This window comes from Acomys minous, assembly GCF_964271855.1.
Source record: "Acomys minous genome assembly, chromosome: 2".
Classification (NCBI taxonomy): Eukaryota; Metazoa; Chordata; class Mammalia; order Rodentia; family Muridae; genus Acomys; species Acomys minous.
In genome coordinates this window covers 135,221,102-135,241,991 of record NC_140484.1, presented here as the reverse complement: position 1 = coordinate 135,241,991, position 20,890 = coordinate 135,221,102, and the positions used below count along the sequence as shown (strand labels likewise).

The following is a 20,890-nucleotide window of genomic DNA, read 5'->3' as shown; positions in this document are numbered from 1 at the left end:
TACTAAAAGCAATCTACAGATTCAATCAAAATACAAACACAATTCCTCACAGACCTCAAAGGAACAATTATCAACTTCATATGGAAAAACAAAAGGCCCAGAATAGCTAAAACAATCCTATACAATAAAAAAAAAATCTCTTAAAGTATCTCTGTCTCTGACTTCAAGCTGTACTACAGAAAAAATAGTAAAAAAAAAAAAAAAGTGCATGGTATTCACATAGAAACACACTGCTCAATCAATGAATTGAATTAAAGGCTCATAAATAAACCCACACAACTATGGATACTTAGTTTATGACAAAGAAGGTAAAACCATTCAGTGGAAAAGGAAAGCATTTTCAACAAATAGTGCTGGTCCAAGTGGATGTCTGCATGTAGAAAAATGCAAATGGAATCATATTTATCACCCTCCACAAAACTCAAGTCCAAGGGGATCAAAGACCTCAACATAAAACCAGAAACACTAAATCTATTAGAAGACAAAGTGGGGAAGGGATCCAAAATGGCAGCGCTGAACACACACCTTGTCTGAACAGCAGGTCAGCAGCCCTTGTCTTTTTATTGGGCATTTAAGTATGTTGATGTTGAGAGATATTAATGACCAATGATTGGCAGCTCTTGTTACTTTGATGTTCATGGTTGTAGTGTGTCTGTATCTTTCTCTTCTTTTGGTTTGCTACAGTGATGTTATTTATTTCCTGTGGGGTTTTTTGGGGGAAGGGAAAAAATTCTTTAGTTGCACAGCCAACTCTGCAATCCATCGAAAAATGAGAGAATCAAATGGTACTTCTGGTTTTTTAGTGAATCTCCCAATTTTTTATAAAATGGAGTACAAGAAGACAACAAAGCCAAATCAGAAAATCTCCTCTGGGAGGAAAGTGAGAGGGAACTATGGACTTTTTGTTGACATCTTGAAACAGTATTTTCATTCCTTTGTACCCTGCTGTCTCCTCTATGGCATAGAAACCAAGTACCCCATTGTGCCTAGCCATGTCTTGTTGCCATTTGTTGGCTACTTTTAAAATCTATTTTATTTTCATTCCTTATACCTCCCTCTCAACTCCCTAATACTAGGTAGAAGATAAAGGTTAGTGGTGAAAGGTGGGTAGTTTTTCTTAGCTACTTCCAGCTGGTTAGGGTTGTCAGGTTCTTTGGGGAAATTCAAATCTCTGTTGTCAGCATATCCAGCAGTCCAGCAAACCAGCAAACAGCAAACAGCAAATAAATCATCAGGACAAACCAGGAGCAGCCTTCTTCCTCCTCAGAGTGTCTCTTTGAGGCTTTCTCTTGATGCCCCCCTTTTCTCTCTCTCTCTCTCTCTCTCTCTCTCTCTCTCTCTCTCTCTCTCTCTCTCTCTCTCTCTCTCTCTCTCACACACACACACACACACACACACACACACACACATTTCTGATATTTATATCCTCCTGGGATCCTCAGAGTTTGACTATCTCAGCTGGCTAAGATTATACCCCTCTCCAAGCCACATGAGGCTGCTATCAGCATGAGGTGATCATAGTTAAAAGTGGTAGACAAACTAAGGCAGTCCCATATCCCACACTTGGAACTTAAACAAAAGTATGTAACTGAGTTTTAAAGAAACCAAAACTTCCATTACACCCAATCAGCTGCAATCCTTTATTCAACACTAAGGGAGTCAAATTTGAGATGAGAGTATCATTATCAAGGTAAGAAGGAAAACACTTTGAAAATGAAATCACAATAAAAGATTAATTTGTGCAATATGTAAAACACTTACACAAAAATAAAATTTAAAAAGTATTTTTTAAATGCAAGAGAGAAGATTCAATGATTTAAAATAGTTGCTGCTTTAGCAGAGGACCAGAGTTTGGTTAACAAGACCCACATGAGTAGATCACAATGATCAGTAATTCCACCTCTACAAAATATGACTTGTTCTTCTTACTTCAGCGGATACACATTTGCATACACACACACATACATGCACAAATGAGTGCACAGCCAAAAATATACACATAAATAAAATTTAAAACATACTCCCACAAATATACAAAAAAATAGACACGGGTGTATATAGAATAGAGTACAAAAGAAAATTTAAGTGCCCTTTTGGATTTAAAAAAGCCAGCATTGAGTATTTTATAGAGACAATTACATTAATCAGAAAGGAACAAAAATCAACTCAACTATAATCACACAAACAAAACCATCTGGAAAAATATCATGTGGCCAGTTCTCCTGAAGGATTTGGAAGTACCGAGAAAAAAAATAAGTATCTTTTGAGAGGCTTCATCCAGCAGCTGACGGAAACAGATGCAGAGACCCACAGCCAAACAATAGGGGGTGAGCTTAGGGAGTTTTGTGGAAGAATGGGCAAAAGGATAGAGGGAGCTAGAGAGGCCAAGGACACCACAAGAAGACCTACAGAGTCAACTAACCTGGGCCCATGGAGGCTCACAGAGACGGAACTACGAACCAAAAAGCATGGATGGGCTGTAACTAGGCCCCTTGCACTTATGTACCCGAAGTTCAGCTTGGTCATTATGTGGATCCCCTAACAATGAACGTAGGGCCTTCTCTGGCTCTGTTGTCTGCCTTTGGGTCCTTTTCCCCTAGCTTGGCTGCTTTGTCTGGCCTCAGTATGACAGGATGTGCTTAGCCCTGCTGCAACTAGATGTGCCAGTGTGGGTTGGTACCCATGGAGGTCTCCCCTTCTCTGAGAAGAAGGTGAGAAGGAAAGGTTGGGTGTAAGGGAAAGACTGAGGAAAAAAAAGGAGGGAGGGGGCTGTAAAGTGAGTAAATAAATTAAATAATAAAGAAGAAATAAATTAACGTTGTTAGAGGAGACAGGATGGATTCACAGGCATTTAAGCATAAGCATCCAAATTGTACGCGCACTGGGAATTGATCTGAACCCTTCTTCAGTGGGCGTTCACCTACCTGAGAGACCAGTGGGTACTTCAGTCCCTCTGAGGCTAAGTAGTGCATCATCATCCCCTGGGGCCTTTAATCTACTTAAATGGCTTCAGAGGAGAAGAAATAGAACCAGCTGTTCAGAATGTGACTAACAAACAAGACTGGGGTAGCTTCTCTGTTTAGTTTTGGAGTGCAGACCAGGTGGGACACACCTTGGTAAGTATCTAAAAACCCTAGTGTTCCCTCTGTCTACCTCTTCAGTCAGGGGCACTATGAGAAACAGCTTACCCTTACCCAACTATGATTTTTGCCATTTCATACTCATTTTGATATGGAATAAAATAAACAGAGGACTTAAAATAATCCTCATAATACATATTTGACCTCATTAAACATTCCACTATTAGTATAAAGAATACTATAACTTGTATCATGTTTAACTTCAACTTAATGATGAACGTCATGCTAACTCTACTCTTTGAAAATCTTCTATGTCTCTTACTGTAACTGTTTTCCTTACATTTCCACAAACCAACGAGTTGAATTCTGAAAGCTCTTCTGAGTACAGATAGACCTGGAAAACCTTCTATGCAGCATGCTAGCTTTCTCTAGATTCTCTAAAAAAAAAAAATCATACTTTTTACAGCAAAATAAAACACTCATTCTGGAAACATAAAAATATTTTAGTGAGATTCAAATTTTTTATTATGTTAAACGTGTTTTCTCTTTTATAATAAATACAGATTGATAATGAAGAATAAAAATGTTCTTCCATTTTATAGATCAATTACTGGACATATAGGTCTATTGTATTAAGACAGCTGATATAAAATAAAAGTTACTAGTTGAGTTTTATGTAGAAGGATTTAAATCCAAACTTTAAACATCATTAAAGGATTTACAGGCTAAAATATTTAGACCTTGTAAGTTAGTCATTATATGTCTAAAAAAATATCAGCATCTAACTAAGCTAGCAATTAACTTTTGGAGTAGAGTTTTCTAAAGAACAACTGAAAGGAAATTGAAAAGGAACAAGAAATTTTTCTGAAGGAAAGACTTGTAGAATCAGTAGTTAAGAAGCTGAAGGAGTGAGGCGTGACCTATGTCTGTAGATTCACTCAGCAGGAGGAGCGCTAAGCAGCAGAAGCATTACATACCATTTAATATTTCATTTACCTCAACAAAACTAACATCAAACAACCCTTGAGGGCTCTCTCCCAGAGAAAACAAGCATTAAAACAATGGCATTAACAAAACAAAACTTCTAATAGCTCCACCTGGCCATATGGACCAAATAAGAAGATAAAATTTCTTCCCTGATATTTTTGCAAAAGGTATTCCACTTTCCATTGGACATTCCTTTTCTTTCAGGACAGCATCAGAAGCATGTCTTAGGAGTTGGAGTTTACCAGCCATAACAGACATCTCTTTTTTAACAATTAACATTCTTAATGAATCTGGTAAGGTATACCCATAGCATTAATAACTATAACTGAATATTGCCTTTATGTAATTTATTCAAAGAAACAATCATTTCTTACTGTATATGTACACAAAAATGGCACATTGTCCCATAAAAAATTCAAATATTATTTATAAATTAAAAATAAAAATAAGAAAAAAAGTAAGTTACAAATAGCATGAAAGCATACCAATAAATAGAATGGAAAATAATAGAGTAATTGGTAAATGTAAGCAGGGTGATTTAAAATAATTTACTTTTAAAATAAAAGAAGGGTAATTGTAAAAGTGATTACTAATTTGAATAAATTGGAAACCAAAAAATTTTTAAAGAATTTTTAAATATGATAAACTAAAAAAATGCATACATACACACATCGTAACAATAATTGATGACAAAAGGAGCCAACACTTTGAAAAAAGTCAGGAAGGGGCATTTAGGAAAGGGTATAGAAGAAGGAAATGGAAGAGAATAGCTTGTTAACTATAGTAAAATGCCAAAACTTTGAAAATGAATTTTAACACGTAACAGATTTCAATGTGAATGAATGAAACCATGCGCTGTAATGCTACAATGAAAGTAATTATTTTATGCATTTAATATACACAATTATATATTACTTAAGAGAAAATATTTATATACAAAGATAACTAGGTGTTAAATTTAAATATCTAAGAAACTTCAACTAGACACTTTAAAAGAGAATATTTACTGTGATAATTGACAATATCACAAAATTAAATAACAAATTACTGTTTAGTTTAAAATATTCAAAAAAACAAATGAATAATAAATCTCCAACTTAGTACTCCATATTAAAATGAAGAATATCAATTTCAAAGAGACTATGCTAATACAGGGTGTTAGCAAACAACAAAAACAACAGGAAAATAACACAAGTACACAGTGAATCAGTCGAGACCTGTCTGCTGGAAGACTGCTTTTAAAGATTGCACGTGGTTAGGTAGACAGCAGGAAGCGCAGACTCACCCGGGCCTATCTCAGAAAGCAATGATATAAAAGAGAAAAGAATAGAGAGAAAGAAAGGGCTCCAACCACAAAGAAATCAGAGTGCCCCTTCATGTGACCAGTAATGATTAAGCTTTGGATATTGATAGATTCTTCTATGCTGTGATATAGATATTGATATGTACTACATATTTGGTTATTGGTATGTACTAGTAGGGTTAATTCTGATCTATTTTTCTCCACGTTAGGTGCACTTCCAAGAATAATTTCAGTCTCTTGATTAGATATCATCTTAAAGGTTTCAACAGAACAAACTCAGGCATCTAAACCAGTCTACTCTAAGCACCGCAACCCACATCTCTGGAGCTGTTGATCTTGAGTCCACACTTGCTGGTATGCCCGTTCTCAACGTCTCTGTTACTGAAATCTCTACTTTCTATCTGGTTGGGTTCCCAGGCATGGAATCTGCCCACATTTGGATATTCATCCCTATATGTCTCCTGTACACTGTGGCCATCCTAGGCAACTGCGTTATCCTCTTCTTCATAAAATCAGAGCCTTCTCTGCATGAACCCATGTACTATTTCCTCTCCATGTTGGCTATCTCTGACCTAGGACTGTCCGTTTCCTCTTTTCCTACCATGCTTAAGGTTTTCTTGTTCAACTCTCCAGAAATTTCTCCTAATGTGTGTTTTGCCCAGGAGTTTTTTATTCATGAGTTCTCGGCTATGGAGTCATCTGTCCTTCTCATTATGTCCTTTGATCGTTTTATTGCCATCTGTAATCCTCTGAGATACACTTCCATCCTTACCAGTGCCAGGGTCCTTCAAATTGGCCTTGCTTTTGCTCTCAAGAACATTCTGTTGATCCTGCCTTTTCCTGTAACACTAAAGCATCTAAGGTACTGCAAGAAGAGTCTCTTGTCCCATTCCTACTGCCTCCACCAGGATGTCATGAAGCTGGCCTGCTCAGACAACAGGTTCAATATCGTCTATGGCTTATTTGTGGCTCTCACAGGCATCCTTGACATAACATTTATTTTCATGTCTTATATACTCATTCTGAGAGCAGTACTGGGCATCGCATCCCAAAGGGAAAGGCTCAAAGTCCTTAGTACCTGCGTCTCCCACATCTGTGCTGTGCTCATCTTCTACGTGCCTGTCATCTCCCTTGCTGTTATCTACCGTTTTGCCAGCCATAGCTCCCCTATATCCAAGATCCTCATGGCTGACGTTTTCCTGCTTGTGCCTCCAGTGATGAATCCTATCATATACTGTGTGAAGAGCCAACAGATAAGAAACGTGATTCTAGATAAACTGTGTCAGAAACAAAGCTGAAAATGATGTTAATCTCAGGGAAATCTCATTGACAGAAGATCAGCATCTTTCCCCATCTTGGTGAGTCTAAAATTCTGAATGTAAATCAATATCTATCATATCTCATCTCTATCAACTTAAAACATCTATCTAGACCTAAAAATAACCTTAACCCCCTAAACAACTAAGCTTAATTATAAAACTAAACTATCTGGTCTTCAAACCCATCAGAGACTTGAGAAGGAATAAAATTAATTACCTGAGTGAACCAGAAGTACAGGTTAGCAGCTTCGAAAATGAGGAAAAAAAATGACAGAATCAGTTTGCTGTCTGAACCCAAAACTCTTTACAATGTTGGAGCATCATCTTCAGCCTTCTGGCCCAATATATCTGACAATTAAAAAAACATGTTCCTATCTTGATGCATCTAAAATTCTGAATGTAAATAGATATCTATCATATCTCATCATTATCAGCTTAAAACATCTATCTAGACCTAAAAACATCTTAACCACTAAACAGCTAAGCTTAGTTGTAAGACTAAACTACCTGATCTTCAACCCCATCAGAGACTTGAGAAGGAATAAAATTGATTACCAGATTATATCAGGAATGCAGGTTAATGTTAATAGCTTTCCAAGTGAGAAGATGACAGAGACAGTTTGCTACCTGAATAGTCACCCAAAACTCTCTGTAACATTGGAGCATCATCTTCAGCCTTCTGGCCCAATATAGTTGACAACCATATTTGTGAGGCATGAACTATTGAGGACTTGATTACCCTGTCTTGGCAGAGTTTGGCAGTCAAGATGTTTTCTTCAAGGCTGCAAAATACAAATAGCCAAAACACTAAAAATGTAACATTTATATAATTCCTGATTGTGTCATGGTTCTTCTTGCTATAGGTAGTTCAATGTATGTATATATGTATGTATGTATGTATGTATGTATATATATATATATATATATATATAATAAAAATTTTTAATAAAAAAAGAAAACATGTACCCTAGTACCCTCATATGATCAAATGTTTTAAACATTGTGGATAAAATCAAATGATTTTCAAGAACCCACATAAGTTTGTAACTAAGCAACCTATTATAGATTAACTACGGGTAGACAAGCAAAGTAATTTCTCAGCCAGGTTTTCTTTCCTGGCAGGCTGCAATTCACAGCTCCAAAGAAAGAAAAACTTCATTTATCTTAAAAGGTAGTCTTATAAAAACCTTAAAAGAATCACAAATCTAAACTTTCAGATAAAAACAATCAGCCATTTCTATCTTAAATCCTCAAGGTACACATCTCCTCACAATTTTCCTTAAATCACATCAGGAAACTGAGGGGGCGAACGGGTATGAGAAATTAATCATGGTCTTATCACCAGCCAAGCTTCAAAGAGAGAGTCACGTCAGCCATTGCTAATTTGGGCTAATGTTCTTGCTCCCTATCCTCAGAAAGTGCCTAGCTTAACTACTAAATGTGTGTCCTTCTGAACTTCAAATTGTTACTCAAGATTTTATACATCAGAGCCACTGACAAAAATACATCTTAACCTAATCTTACTAATCATTCTTCTTTTTTCCAAATTCTGTATTAGAGTGGCAATCATTGCTAAAATCTACATCTCTAAGTTCTCCCTGAGGGCGGTGGGTTGAATAATTAATCTGTTCCAGCAGCAATGTTTGGAAAAGACCAAGCAATGACACTGCTCAGTGAGGGGCTGGGAGCCCTCTTAGAGTTTCCATACAATTCATATATGATAAGGGATGTGGTGACGATGCAGACACAGGCACCTGCCTTTCTGAGGCAAACCCACTGTGGTTGTGTTAACTGTTGGGCCATATTCCATGGTCTCTAAAGCTGTTTTGCTGTTCCCCCTACACAGCATTCCACAGGCTCTCTCTTGTGGAGTGGCCTCATTAGAATTAGATATTGGTTGGCTACTCTCACAAGTCCTGGGCCACCATGACCTACATCAGGCAGGACTAATAATAGGTCAAAGGTTTTGTGGCTGGCTTAGTGCTTATGCTTTTCTTTTGGTAGACTACAGAGCACCTTCCTGCACCAAAGTCACTAGATGTAGGCAATATCACTCTTTAAGTTTTGGTATTACAAACTTTTCCTTTCCTTAAAGGAATAGATAATGATTTTATTTGAAAACTGACAATGTTCATATGAAAACTAGATTATTGATAAAATGTGACTGAAGATAGTTTCCTCTTAATGATTTCCCATCACTACACAATCTTGACAACTATAAATATACCTCTCCAGATCATAAATCCTAATTAATATGGACAATGACAGTTTTACACACATGAAACCACTAAAGCAAACATTAAGAATTATTTTTTTATTTACTTATCTTCCTTTCTTAAACACTTCTTTACTGAGAACTCAAATATAATTATTTGGGTCACACACAGACAGCCGTCTGTCTTTCAGATCTCTATGACAATTACATATAATGACAAATATTCTTTTTTATTTAATTTTATTAATTTATTCAGATGGCAACTAAATTGTTGTCCCACCACTTGTATCCTCTCATTCCTTCCTCCCTCCCTCTTTCACCTTATTCCCCTCCCCTAGGTCTAAGGCCAAGGGGGACCTCTTCCCCCACTGTATAGTCATAGGCTATCAAGTCTCATCTTGGTAGCCTGCTTATTCTTTCTTTGCGTGCCATCAGGCCTCCCCACCAAGGGGAGGTGGTCAAATATGGAGTACCAGAGTTCATGTCAAAATCAATCCCTGCTCTCCACATAACTGTAGAGAATGTCCTGTCCATTGGATAGATCAGAGTATAGGTTCAATGTTTACTATTATATTGTCCTTGGTTAGTGCAATAATTTGAGCAGACCCCCCTGGGCCCCAATTCACCCATCATGATGTTCTTCTTGTAGGTTTCTAGGACCCTCTGGGTCCTTCTATTTCCCCATCTCCTATATTTCTCTTACCTAGAGTCTCAGTAGGATGCCCTCACATCTATCCCAATCTCCTGGAAAGTGAAGACTTTTGTGGGACGTGCCCTTAGAGCTAGTGCCCAATTATAAGTGAGTATATACCATTTGAGTCTTTCTGCTTCTGGATTAACTCACTCAGTATGATCATTTCTAGTCACATCCATTTGTCGACAAATTTCGGGATTTCCTTGTTTGCAATAGCTGAGTAGTATTCCATATTGTAAATGTACCACAGTTTCTTTATCCATTCTTCAACTGAGGGACATTTAGGCTGTTTCCAGGTTCTGGTTATTATGAATAAGGCTGCTATTAACATGGTTGAGCATATGTCCTTGTGTGGTGGAGCACTTTCTGGGTATATTCCAAGGAGTGGAATAGCTGGGTCTTGAGGAAGCCCTATTCCCAGTTTTCTGAGAAAGCTCCAGATAGACTTCCAAAGTGGTTGCACAAGTCTTGAAGAGATTGCTGTTTCACTTAAAACTTTCTTGTAGCCAGTGCTTGCTACTTTGTGGGTTCTTCTTTCTCCCACCTTTCTCCACCTTTGTTCTACCCTTTCAACCCCCCTCTAACAGTAGATATGAGAGAAAAAAGCATAGAGAGAAAAGGAAAGACATCCCTGAATAAAGTCAAGGGTCAGTATGAGGGCAATGTTATTTCTAGATTACTTCCTGCTGATTAGGGACGTTGAGTTCTTTAGATCCAGTTTGATCTTCGCCATCATGATATCTAATTTCTCCCTCTTAGTGTTTCTTCTTTGTGAAAAACTATTTAACAAACTTCAACCAACAGCAACCAACAATAACCAACAACCAACCAACCAACTGGGGCTCTAGTATTTATATACCCCCTGAAAAGTCCCCCAGAATTCCAAATGACACACAATCACAGAAACTATCTACAGCAGGCAAAATCATACCTCTGCCAGAGCACAAGCCAAATCATAGTCAACTGCTTTGAAGCAGTCCCATTTCCCCACACCTGGAATTAAAATAAAAGTATATTCTGATAACATTACTATGTTTTTAAAGAAACCAAAATTCCATCATTCTCACTACTCTCTCTTCTCAACTAAACCTCAACTTTCCACTCCTGGGCTCCTCTTTACATCGTCCAATTTTAGTATAGTTTTGCGAAATCTCTTCATTGCTTATATTAGGTTACCCTAAATATATAAGTGGATTCACCATATGCTACAATCGCTTTGTTGATAATTGATCATCATGACCTACATTCAGAAAACAGAATCAGCAAACCAAAACTCTCCTCCTGTATCTTGATTGTTGGATTTATTTTCATTTTTATATGTGGATATACATATGTAATGACTAGTTTCTGCCATATTATATTTACCAGATCTTTCTCTTAAATTCTTAACTTGTCTTATTTCCCCTGTGGGTTTTGTAAGAGCCAAGCTTCCTACTTTTTTTGTGGCTACAATTTCTGTGGCGCAAGACATAAAAGAATAATAAGGGGCATTTAACAAACAATTGGAAACCATTGAGTTCAGAATAATATTCTCAAAGCCTATTTCAGATAAGGCCTTTGGTTATAAATTTTATATTCCCTCATGAAGATTGTATCCATAACACTTATTACATTCTTCCACAACATTGCTTGCAAAATAGTTTCTTGATGCAGTCCTGGAAATCCATAAACCAGACTGTAAGGGAAACTGGGTAGAATACTACTTTTGAGTTATTATCCATAATACTATTAAATGAATTATTTTACTTTTTGTCCATTTTCATGTTTCATATACATATTCAAAACTTTATTAAACATAAGGATATATATTTATTAATCTTTTAATTTCTATTACACCATGCAGAGGCAAACATAGCATATTTACAGTCACATGTGTGCTGATGAACCAAATATAATAAGAAGGAAATTAGTCATTTGAGTGGGTCCATATTTGGAAAATATATACAAAAAATTTTTCAGGCTAATGTGAACTGGCACTATCACATGGTTTGTGAGAAGCATGTGACAATCAGCATATGTATATCACTATACTATTTAAATCTCTAAATTTCTGCCATGCAACAGGAAGTTTAAGTTTTTGGCTGCCTCCTAAATCCAAATAGTTTCCCATGTTCCTTTTAGGAAGCAAATATTTTGAGTCTGGTTCTGTATAAATTACTTATCAGCTGAGAATCATCAATCAGTCTTTTGTTTGTTGGTTGCTTAAAGAAGCCATGAAACCATATAAGTCATTTATAACATTTATAGAATGATATTTTGTCAGGCAATATGAGTATGTTTATAAAGGTAACGTGAGTGTGTTCATTTTGCTTTGATTTTCTTGTGCTGAAAATAATAGAGATTATATTAAAATTTTAATGAAATATTGTTCATTATATGAATTTTCATAATACATATTTCTTAATGAGCCACTAGGAAACAAAGCAACAACATCTGCTCTAAGATTCCTCGAATTTTCCTTGATGATCTCCTCTAGACCTGGAGTTCTGCCTCATTTATTAAATAAAAAAAACACATATTTGTAATTCCCAAAACTTTTCTTTTGACTGTTACTTGGCTGCACTGTTTATTCTTATCATTCATATTGTATATTATCTGTGACTGAAATAAGATAAATATTTTTGAAAAGGCTCTGAGACATGTTAATATGAGGCCGGATTCATGATGATTCATATTTTACTGCTCACTATATTTTACTATCTCCCTTGCGTACATTTAGCAAAGGGTATAATACTGAGCATGGTGGCTAGGGTATGAGAATTGTAGATTAAATTATTAACTGTGCTCCTTAATAGATGTATGCCCTAATGTCTGCAGACCTCTGCTTAATCAACCATGTGTATTTTAATTGTATTGTAAATAGTTATATATTTTGTTGGGCTGTTTAGAAGTGTAAGATGAAATGTGTCTTGTGAGCCACTAGTAGAAAACCTAGCAGGAAATATTAGTTACTTTGAGCAGCAGTTTTATTTCTTCATTATTATTATTTACATTTCTCTGATTCGACTGTAAAACTCATGGAAAGCATAGCATACTAGCATTTCAAACAGAAAATATCTAAACATTCTTTAAACCTTGCTTAATAAATTAAAGACTTGAAAACTCCCACATCTAATGGAGAATCCCCAAATACAGTTGCTTCTGCAGCATGAAAATCATACCAGCGTTTTCAAAAGTTAAGAGTAATCTCTGTTTATTTTGCAATGAGGAAATTAAGAATAGCCTTTCGGATCTGTTTTGTCTTTACGCTATAAATGATGGGATTGAGCACAGGGGGTAAAAGAAGGAAAACATTGGCCATCATTGAATGAACTACTTTGGGGGCTGACCGACCATAGCGATGCACCATAGACAAGCTAAACAGAGGGATATAGAAAATAGCAACTGCACCAATGTGGGACACACAGGTGATGAAGACCTTGTGCCTTTCTTCAGAGGAGGCAATAGTGAGGACAGAGCGAATGATCAGTATATAAGACAAGACAATGCACGGAATATCTACCCCTGTGGTCAGAACGAGACCAACTAATCCACAGATGCTGTTGGCCCGCGTGTCTGAACATGCTAACTTAATCACATCTGGATGATAGCAGTAGGAGTGGGACAGGATGTTCATCTTACAGAAAGAGACAGGCTTAAGGAGCCAAAGAAGTGGGACAATTAATACTACAGTGCGCATAATCACTAGGACACCCATCTGAATGATTCTAGAATTAGTAAGAATCATAGTGTATCTAAGAGGGTTGCAGATCGCTACATAACGGTCGAACGCCATAGCCACTAGCACGCCAGATTCTACACATGTGAATCCATGAAGAAAAAACATCTGAACAATGCATAAATCTAGACTGATTTCATTCGCGTGAAACCACAGTATCTTTAAGGTGGTTGACATTGTGGAAACAGTCAGACCCAGGTCAGTGGCGGAGAGCATGGAGAGGAAATAGTACATAGGTTCATGCAGGCTGTGCTGGGCCACAATGATAAAGAGGATCATGCAGTTGCCAGAGAGGGCGGTGGCGTAAAGACAACAGAAGGGGATGGAGATCCAGGCAGGAGCAGACTCTAGGCCAGGAACGCCAGTCAGCAAGAAGGTTGGTAACTTTGACGTGAAGTTGCTTAGGAATCCCATGTTGTCCTGCATTTGTAGCATTTGCCTTTACAGTGCTCACATCCTAAAAAGTAACAGATTGTACTGTGATAAAAAAATGTGTTTAAACAGTCTTCTGATTAGAAAAAACTACTCTAGGAAATAAATTCTGTTATCCAGAAAACTAAAATGTATTAACCTAGCAATTATAATTAGAGACATTTAGAATGTATTTATCCTTAAACCAAAAGGTATATTCACATAATTTTGAAATTTATGTATTTATTTTTATTTTCATAGACTTTTAAGTTCTACCTGATTGTGTGCATAGATAGTCATATCAAAAATGCAAAAATAGAAATGTTCAAAGTGAGAACTTGATTCTTAGAACACACACACACACAAAAGTGTATTTAAATTTGAATATACCATGTTTAAAGTAAGCAAGGGAAATCTACTTAAAAATGTTCATCTGTTTGGAATGGATCTGCAGGTTTTAAACAATCATTTTAATCCCACAGAATAGGTGAACAGCCAAGGAAACTGGGTTACTAAAAAAGAAAATAATGAAGACAGCGTATTGTGGACTTTTAGGGGAAGGATTATATCTCCTAAACCCTGGTAATTCTAAATGTCTTTTAAGAACCATAAAACAAAGATATCATGGTATCCCCTTGTGGATATGTTGATAACTGTGCTGACTGGCTTGAGCAGTCTAGTCTAGTAGGTATTAAAATATTCAAATGTAGTTCAAAGTATGTTGCTGATCTTGAGAAAAGCAGGTGTACTTGCGAATTGAAACTGACAACCAGTGACGATGGATTAGGGGACAGACTGAGAAATTGTGGTGCTATAGTTTGTTTCATTTTCAGGAATTTAGCAATTAAGGCAATGACAGAGAGACTGTGGCTAAGAAAGGCTGTAAGAGATATAGAGAGCCAGGTGTGAGGGCGCATGCCTGTAATCCCAGCACTCAGGGAGGCAGAGCCAGGCTGATGTCTGTGAGTTCATGGCTATCTTGATCTACAAAAGTGAGTCCAGGACAGCCAAGGCTACAGAGAGAAACTCTGTTTCATCCCCCCGGCCCCCCTTAAAAAGAGAAGAGGTATGGAGATGTTTTTGGAAAAGGGAGAATTTAGATAAACATACAAATTTATAAATCATGATTATAGATACAATGACAGTGGTGAATTTTAAAAAAGGAAGGAGAGGATTAGGTTGATACATAAAAGTCTGAAAGCATCAGGTGATTGAGGACAGGAAAGAAAGGTAATAAGATCTTAGAAAGATTAGGTTATGCATTTTCGTTGACACTAGGGTGTGCCAAGTAAGTAGATTGACGGAAAGTCAAATCCGGGAATTTTCACTTTATAGCTACAATTCTCTGAGGGAATTATGAAGAGTAGATTTTTCTTCTTTCCAAAAAGTATGGAGTGATGGATTTTGGGTTGGCAACAAGGTAGAAGATAGAATTAGACACAATGATTCTATAAGTATAAGTGTTTCATAGCCATGTTTAGTTCAAATTATAAATTATGTAATTAATTTCTAAGAGGACTAAAAATCAAATAGTACCAATATTACTTGTCCTGTTCAGATTTTTCAGGCAAATTTAGCAGGGATTTGCTTTATGCCGATAAACACCTTGTAATCTGTTTTTACTTTACCATGTTGTCAAGTTTTTATTTTTATTTTTTTGTTAAATCTCTGATTTCATTAGTTTCAACTCTGAGAGGAATAATTACAACATACCACTATAAACTAGTGTGGATCCCCCAGCATAGAATATAGAATATACAATTACTTGATTTTTCTATATGCCTGTTTGAATATTATGTGTAGGTAATAAACAAAGTACAAAGTCAGCACAGTGAGCATCTTTGTCTATCTTACCCAGGATGTGTGGAAACTCGAACCTTCTATGTCTTTGCTAGCAGAAGTAGAGTAGGCTATCATGCTGGGATCTCTGGTACATTTAGTACATTTGAACTGAACTGTGGGATTATATGTAAGATGTGCAGCTCTCTGGGGGAACTGACAACAGACAAACAACATATATAAAGATGTAAGGTATCACCATTGAGTCCCAGAAGGCTAGTAAGCTATTAAGTCTAATAAACAGTGGTACCCAGAAGTCCTGAACGATAAACACATGAACCAAACCAACTGATGCCTCTCTATACTGATGTGCTCTGCTTCCTGTGCATTCATTCTGTCACACTCACTGTGAATTCATACGTGCTCTGTTGTGTCTACAAAAAAAACCTGTTTCCTTGCAGTTATTCATCATCAACTCTGGCTCACACAATATTTCAACACTGTCTTCTATGATGATGCCTGAGTTTTATGGGGTAGGTTGTTATCTAGATGTCCCATTTAGGACTTAGTATTCCATAATCTTTTATTCTCTGAATGAAAACCAATTATAGGGTCTCCTTTCATTGCAATCCACTGCAAGTTGAAACTTCTCTTATCAGAGATGGTAAATGCATTAATCTATGGTTACAGCAATAAGCAATAGAAGTCATTTTAATATTATGCCTTTTTAGCAGAATAATTATAGGTTCTCCTCTGGGGCCTACGACACACCTAGCCACAGGGTTTGGCCCCAATAATGTTGCCAGGTATGGGTTCTATCTAGTGGAAAGGACCTTAAATATGATCAGAAAGCAATTGGCTACTCCAATAACATTCGAACAGTGGGCATATCTTGCCAAAATAGTCATTGTTGTAGCTCATCGTGTTCATAGGTGAGTAACATTATGGCTAGCATTTTCTAATCAATGAAAGATAGCCAAAAGGAATGAAGCATTCATATCAATACCTCATTGATTTCTCTGTTTTATGACTCAGATATATGTTGTCTTCTGCAATAGAGTATGACAGATGATAATGAACACAAGAACATATCAAACACATCATTCACCATGACCAGGTAGGCTTCATTCCAGGCATGCGGGGATGGTTTAACATATAGAAATCCATCAATGTAATCCAACATATAAATAAACTGAAAGAGAAAAACCACATGATCATCTCCTTAGATGCAGAAAAAGCATTTGACAAAATCCAATACCCATTCATGTTTAAAGTTTTGGAGAGATCGGGGATACAAGGCACATACCTAAACATAATAAAGGCGATATACAGCAAGCCAATAGCCAGCATCAAATTAAATGGACAGATACTCAAGGAAATTCTTCTAAAATTGAGGACCAGACAAGGCTGTCCACTCTCTGCATATCTCTTCAATGTAGTTCTTGAAGTTCTAGCCAGAGCAATAAGACAACAAAAGGAGATCAAAGGTATCCAAATGGGAAAGAAGGAAGTCAGATTATCCCTATTTGCAGATGATATGATAGTGTACATAAGCGACTCCCAAAATTCCACCAGAGAACTCCTACAGCTGATTTTAAAATTGAAGACGTAGGTTGAGCATTTCTTTAAGTGTTTCTCAGCCATTTGATATTCCTCTGTTGAGAATTCTCTGTTTAGTTCCAAGCCCCATTTCTCAATTGGGTTATTTGGTTTGGTGGTGTTTAATTTCTTGAGTTCTTTATATATTTTGGATATTAGACCTTTGTCAGATGTAGGGTTGGTGAAGATCTTTTCCCAGGCTGCCACTTTGTTCTCTTGACAGTGTCTCCTGCCTTACAGAAGCTTCTCAGCCTCATGAGGTCCCATTTATTAATTGTTGACATTAATGCCTGGGCTGTTGGTGTTCTGTTCAGGAAGTTGTCTCCTGTGCCAATATGTTCCAGGCTCTTCCCCAGGGGTCCCGCTCAAACTAAGGCACCAGCCAAGAACAATACAGGCTGTAAAACTTTAAACCCCTACCCAGATCTAGCCAATGGTCAGAACATTCTCCACAGTAGAGTGGCCAGTGGGATATGACTTTCTCACATACTCTAGTGCCTCACCTTTGACCATGTCCCATGGAGGGGGAGACCTGGTGGCACTCAGAGGAAGGACAGCAGGTTACCAAGAAGAGACTTGATACGCTATGAGCCTATACAGGGGGAGGTAATTCCCCTCAGGAACAGTCATAAGGGAGGGGAATAAGAAGAAAATGGGAGGGAGGGAAGAATGGGAGGATACAAGGGATGGGATAACCATTGAGATGTAACAAGAATAAATTAATAAAAAAAGGAAAAAATAAAAATAATAAAATAAAATAAAATTGAAGAAGTATATATATTTTTAACTGTTAGATGAAATGTCTTCGTTCCTTTAAAATTGTTTTGGTTTGGTTTGGTTTGGTTTGTTGGTTGGTTGGTTGGTTTTGGTTTTCAAGACAGGGTTTCTCTGTGTAGCCTTGGCTGTCCTAGACTCACTTTGTAGACCAGGCTGGCCTCGAACTCAGAGATCTTGCTGCCTCTGCCTCCTGAGTGCTAGGATTAAAGGCGTGTGCCACCACCATCCAGCTCCATACCTTTAAAATTATATGACCATATATTTAAACCATGGCAATCCAGTAAAATATTTACCGATTTAATAGATTAAAAGTTTCCAAGTATTCATTAAGGGCTGCAGATCTGGACACAACTGGGTCTGCCCAAACTGATGCGCCAGACAAGGACAAGGCATGCAGCCCTTGTTCAGATGTAACCATCCGATGGACTGACCATTGTCTACATTGAGGCTGGGAGGGAGGGGGCACTGCTACTGAACCTCTGACATGCACTTGGATACCCACTATTTGGTCACTTCTCCTTGGCAAGATGGCCTAGTGGGGACACAGAGGAAGGGAGTGCAGGCTATCCTGATGAGACCTAATAAGCTGTCACCAGACAGTTGGGGCAGGAGGGTACTCCTTTATCAGAGGTCTAGGGGAGGGGAATAGGCAGAAGAGGGAGCAAGGGTGGGAATGGAAGATAAGAGGAACAGGACAACAACACTCAGGGTGTAATTTGAATAAATTATAAAAATAAATAAATAAATAATTGGAAACTCGAAAAAAATAAAAATAAGCATATTATCCTAAAAAAAAAAGTTTCCAAGTTTTAAAGTCAATGACATATACTAAGGAACCAAGTTCTTATATAAATGAAAAGACAGAATAAAAAGTCATTATAACAATAACTAAAATTAAACTTTGCCAGAAAAAATCCACAGTGAATTTGTCTTTCCAAAGCACATTGAGATATCTGATTTATTATCAACTTGAACAAAAAACTGGAGTCAATAAAGAAATTTTGTTTGAAATTTTTTCTTTCATGAAGAATAAACATCAACTAAGAATGTATTACATATCACATCTCTCAAATCTCTGTCTGTGTGTGCCATAAAATTCACTTTCCTTGTTCTGGAAAGTTTTCAGCCTGTAGGATAGCTCTTCTCATAGGTTTGATCTTGTGATATAAATTTAGCCTGGGAACTGTTTTTCATTTGTGGCCACATCATTGTGGGTAACTGAAGACATGGGATGCTGTAATCCCTGGTTCAAGAGCCTTTCCCACAAAAGCCTTGGATAACCCTGTCCCTGATCTGTTTGGTTCTAACTCCATATATGATGGGGTTGAGCATGGGAGGAACCAGCAGATAGACATTAGCAAACATGATGTGTACAACTCGGGGCACATGGTGCCCAAAGCGGTGGGTGAGGAAGGTGAAAAGGGCCGGGATATATAAGGCTAAGATGACCCCAATATGAGAAGCACATGTCCCAAAAGCTTTGAGGCGGGCTTCACCTGAGGGCAGCCTCAGCACAGCTCTCAGAATCATCACATAAGATACACCGATGACAATTACATCAAAGCCAACCACAGAAAAAGCCACAAAGAGCCCATATCCACGGTTGACTCTGGTATCAGCACACACCAACTTGAGCACAGCCATGTGCTCACAGTAGGACTGGGGAATGACCTTGTTGGGGCAGAAGGGCATCCTGGAGATCATGAGGCAGAAGGGGCTCACCCACAGCAGCCCTCTCACCATGACAGCTGCCCCCAGTTTGATGACTACGGATGTGGTCAGGATGCTGGAATGTCGGAGAGGGAAGCAGATAGCCACATAGCGGTCCAAGGCCATGGCCATGAGCACCCCAGACTCCACAGAAGAAAAGGCATGGATGAAGAACACCTGGGTGAGGCAGGCATGGTATTCAATCTTATGATCATGAAACCAGAGTATGGCCAGCATTTTAGGTTGTGTGGAAGAGGACAGGACCAGGTCAGTAGTAGCCAACATGGCCAGGAAGAGGTACATGGGCTCATGCAGGGTGTGGTCAATTCTGATTATGTGTAGGATGGTGATATTTCCAGCCACAGCCACAAAATACATGAGACAGAATGGAAAGGCAACCCAAAACTGATAATTCTCCAGCCCTGGGATTCCAAGCAAGATGAAGAACGAAGAATGAGAAGAGCTGTTCCTTGAAGCCAGCGTGAGAGGATGGGTCATTTTCTGTGTGGTGAAATGTCTGAGGATTATAACAGCCAAGGCATGAGTGACTGCCTGCACTTGTGTAATATCAAACCTTAATTAATAGTATTGTAGTTAAATCATCTTTTACTATAAATAAATTTTGTAACACAAAATAATGCTGCTTAATATCTTATTATTATTTGTTACATTTGGAAACATTAGAACATAGTAGGTTGAAGGACAAATTTCCTAAAGACAAAATATTTCTTGGAAGTAGAATCTGCTAAGGGTAAACCAGCATGGTAAATTGGTTACAGTAAACTTTGTTATTTTTCTCTTTAGCAAATTGTTCGATCTACCTTTCACACAGTCCCATTTATCTTTGTGTTGAGTCATGTGATCAGTGGTAGCTCATGATAGGAAAGGATCAATAATTAAAGGACCATAGGAATTACTTCTCATATTATTTTTGGTTATTTAGCACAGTTATCATCTAGGTTCTAAGCCTAATGAAGGAGATGAACCATACATGAGTTTACAATTACACATAGTATATTTAATAAACATCTTAGATCGTGAATAACTTATGCTTTGCTAGTGCTTCACTCTCTCTGTAAATCAGTGCTTTTTTCTATTATACTGAGAACGTGGCATAAACATCATGTCAGTGCATGTCTGCAGCTCTATTCTGATACAAACTACAACCTCCTTTGATTTGCAGTCTGAAGTTTATTCAGGAATGTCCTGGATGGTAAATTATAAAAGGAGATGGCTTTGAAACTAACATCAGCCTAGCATCCCTCCTTGATAATGAGAAGTTGGGTAAATGTGTCTGA

General features: G+C 37.5%; 3 protein-coding genes across 3 annotated transcripts in view; 1 reads left to right on the top strand and 2 right to left on the bottom strand.

The window, feature by feature from the left end:
- Nucleotides 1-6,668, top strand: part of LOC311578453 (uncharacterized protein) — a gene marked incomplete at both ends in the record, with an annotated part of 31,044 nt that extends 24,376 nt beyond the window's left edge. The window contains one exon of the mRNA XM_084748296.1: nucleotides 5,640-6,668. Coding sequence (XP_084604422.1) covers nucleotides 5,640-6,668 — 1,029 coding nt within the window. The remainder of the gene's footprint in view (nucleotides 1-5,639) is intronic.
- A 6,123-nt stretch (nucleotides 6,669-12,791) lies between these two features.
- Nucleotides 12,792-13,751, bottom strand: LOC311580920 (olfactory receptor 51F1-like; the record flags this gene model as incomplete). Its single annotated transcript, XM_084752772.1, has 1 exon — nucleotides 12,792-13,751. The coding sequence occupies one exon, from the start codon at nucleotides 13,749-13,751 to the stop codon at nucleotides 12,792-12,794; it is 960 nt and encodes a 319-aa protein (XP_084608898.1).
- Nucleotides 13,752-19,130: 5,379 nt separating this feature from the next.
- LOC311580915 (olfactory receptor 52R1-like) lies at nucleotides 19,131-20,090 on the bottom strand (the record flags this gene model as incomplete). The annotated part of the gene is made up of 1 exon (XM_084752759.1): nucleotides 19,131-20,090. One exon carries the CDS (start codon nucleotides 20,088-20,090, stop codon nucleotides 19,131-19,133), a length of 960 nt encoding a protein of 319 aa, XP_084608885.1.
- Between the last annotated feature and the right edge of the window lie 800 nt (nucleotides 20,091-20,890).